This window comes from Nestor notabilis, unplaced genomic scaffold (genome assembly GCF_000696875.1).
Source record: "Nestor notabilis isolate BGI_N333 unplaced genomic scaffold, ASM69687v1 scaffold25826, whole genome shotgun sequence".
NCBI classification, from domain to species: domain Eukaryota; kingdom Metazoa; phylum Chordata; class Aves; order Psittaciformes; family Psittacidae; genus Nestor; species Nestor notabilis.
The window spans coordinates 1-2,079 of record NW_009932828.1 but is presented as its reverse complement, the minus strand read 5'-3'; the positions used below and the strand labels follow the sequence as shown (position 1 = coordinate 2,079).

Below are 2,079 nucleotides of genomic sequence, written 5' to 3'. Positions count from 1 at the left end.
GGGTGGCGCGGGGATGGGGTGCGGGGGGCTGCACGGGGGGTGCGTGTGTGTGCACATGTGTGTGTGTGAGAGAGCATGTGTGCGAGAGCATAAGCGTGCATGGGGGAGTGCATGTCTGTGTGTGAGCATGCGCGTGTATATGTCAGAGGGGTGCACGTGAGCGCACATGCATGTGCGTGTGTGCATGAGTGCATGAGAATATGGGGGCTGTGTGCCTGTGTGTGTGTTGAGTGTATGAGCATGTATGGGAATGTGTGCATGTGTGTGAGCATGCATATCTGTCGGGGGGGGGGGGTACAAGCACACATGCATGAGTGTGTTTGAGCATGTGTGTGTGGCCATCGTTTGTAAATGCATGACCGTGTGTGTGTGTGCACATGTGAGCATGCAGACATATATGTCAGCAGGGGGTGCATGCAAGCATGCATGAAAGCATGTGTGAGTGTGAGACCTTACATGTTGGGGGTACATGCATGTGTGTGTGAGTGTGTGTATATGTCAGCAAGGGATGTGTGCAAGCACACATGCATGTGTGAGAGAGTGGGAGCATGCATGTGTGTATGAGTGCATGAGCATACATTTGAGCATGAGTGTGCTTGTGTAGGGGTGTGCACGTGTGCATGCGTTAGTGTATGTCAGCGGGGGGACTTGGGCCAGTGTATGCATGTGTGTATGAGTGAGAGTGTGTGTGTGTGCATGCGGGTGTGCATGTGTATGTATAAGCATGCATGTGTGCATGTGAGCATCCGTGCGTGTGTGGTATCTGTGCAGTCATGCATGCCTGTGAGCGTGCACAAGTATACATGTGAGTGTGTGTATAAGTCAGTGTATGTGGAGGTGTGCATGCACGGGCACATGCGCATGTGAGCATGGGTGTATATGGACAAGCATGTATGTGTGATTTCGACTGGATATTGGGAAAAATTATTCCCCAAAAGGGCAGTCAGGCACTGGAACAGGCTTCCCAGGGAAGTAGTGGAATCACTGTCCCTGGAAGTGTTCTGAAACTGTGTAGGTGAGGCCCTCAGTGACATGGGTTAGTGCTGGACTTGGCAGTCCTGGGGTAACGGCTGGACTTTATGGTCTTAAAGGTCTTTTCCAATCTGGTTGATTCTATGATTCCATGTGAGCATGCATGTGTGTGTGAGTGTGCATGTGAACATGTGTGTGAGTGTGCATGTGAACATGTGTGTGAGTGTGCATGTGAATGTGTGTGTGCAAGCATGCGAACGCGTGCACATCTGTGTGCAGTTGGGCTGTCTGTCTGTGTGTGTGCTCACACGCATGTGCAGGGCTGCTGGGGCAGGGGCTGTGTCTGGTGGGTGCCCCGCTCCCCACGCTGGGTTGCGGTGTGGGTGCCCGGTGCCCTCACGCCGCTCGCAGCGCTGATTTATGCCAGCATCTTCGGGAACGTGTCAGCCATCATCCAGCGCCTGTATTCGGGCACCGCGCGCTACCACACACAGATGCTGCGCGTCCGCGAGTTCATCCGCTTCCACCAGATCCCCAACCCACTGCGCCAGCGCCTCGAGGAGTACTTCCAGCACGCCTGGTCCTACACCAACGGCATCGACATGAACGCAGTGAGTGCCTGGCTGTGCTCCCACCACCAGAACCATAGCACCCCACAGCCCTCGCCATGACACCCTGTGTTCCATAGGTGCTGAAGGGCTTCCCTGAGTGCCTGCAGGCCGACATCTGCCTGCACCTCAACCGCAGCCTGCTGCAGAACTGCAAACCCTTCAAGGGTGCCACCAAGGGCTGCCTGCGCGCCCTGGCCATGAAGTTCAAGACCACGCACGCCCCGCCGGGGGACACGCTGGTGCACGCCGGGGATGTCCTCACTGCACTCTACTTCATCTCCCGTGGCTCCATCGAGATCCTGCGTGGGGATGTGGTGGTGGCCATCCTGGGTGAGCCCCCAGCAATGGGGTCCTATAGTCCCCACCATGCCCACCCCGGCCTGACCCCCCTGTCTGGTGTGTGTGTTCCAGGGAAGAACGACATCTTTGGGGAGCCGCTGAACCTGTATGCACGGCCTGGGAAGTCCAATGCGGACGTGCGGGCGCTGAACTACTG

At 56.4% G+C, this 2,079-nt stretch overlaps 1 protein-coding gene across 1 annotated transcript in view; it reads left to right on the top strand.

The window, feature by feature from the left end:
* Positions 1-2,065, top strand: part of LOC104407339 (potassium voltage-gated channel subfamily H member 2-like) — a gene marked incomplete at both ends in the record, with an annotated part of 3,674 nt that extends 1,609 nt beyond the window's left edge. Inside the window, 3 exons of the mRNA XM_010016595.1 lie at positions 1,293-1,583; positions 1,661-1,913; positions 1,995-2,065. Of these exons, the coding sequence (XP_010014897.1) occupies positions 1,293-1,583; positions 1,661-1,913; positions 1,995-2,065 (615 nt within the window). The remainder of the gene's footprint in view (positions 1-1,292; positions 1,584-1,660; positions 1,914-1,994) is intronic.
* Positions 2,066-2,079: the final 14 nt, after the last annotated feature.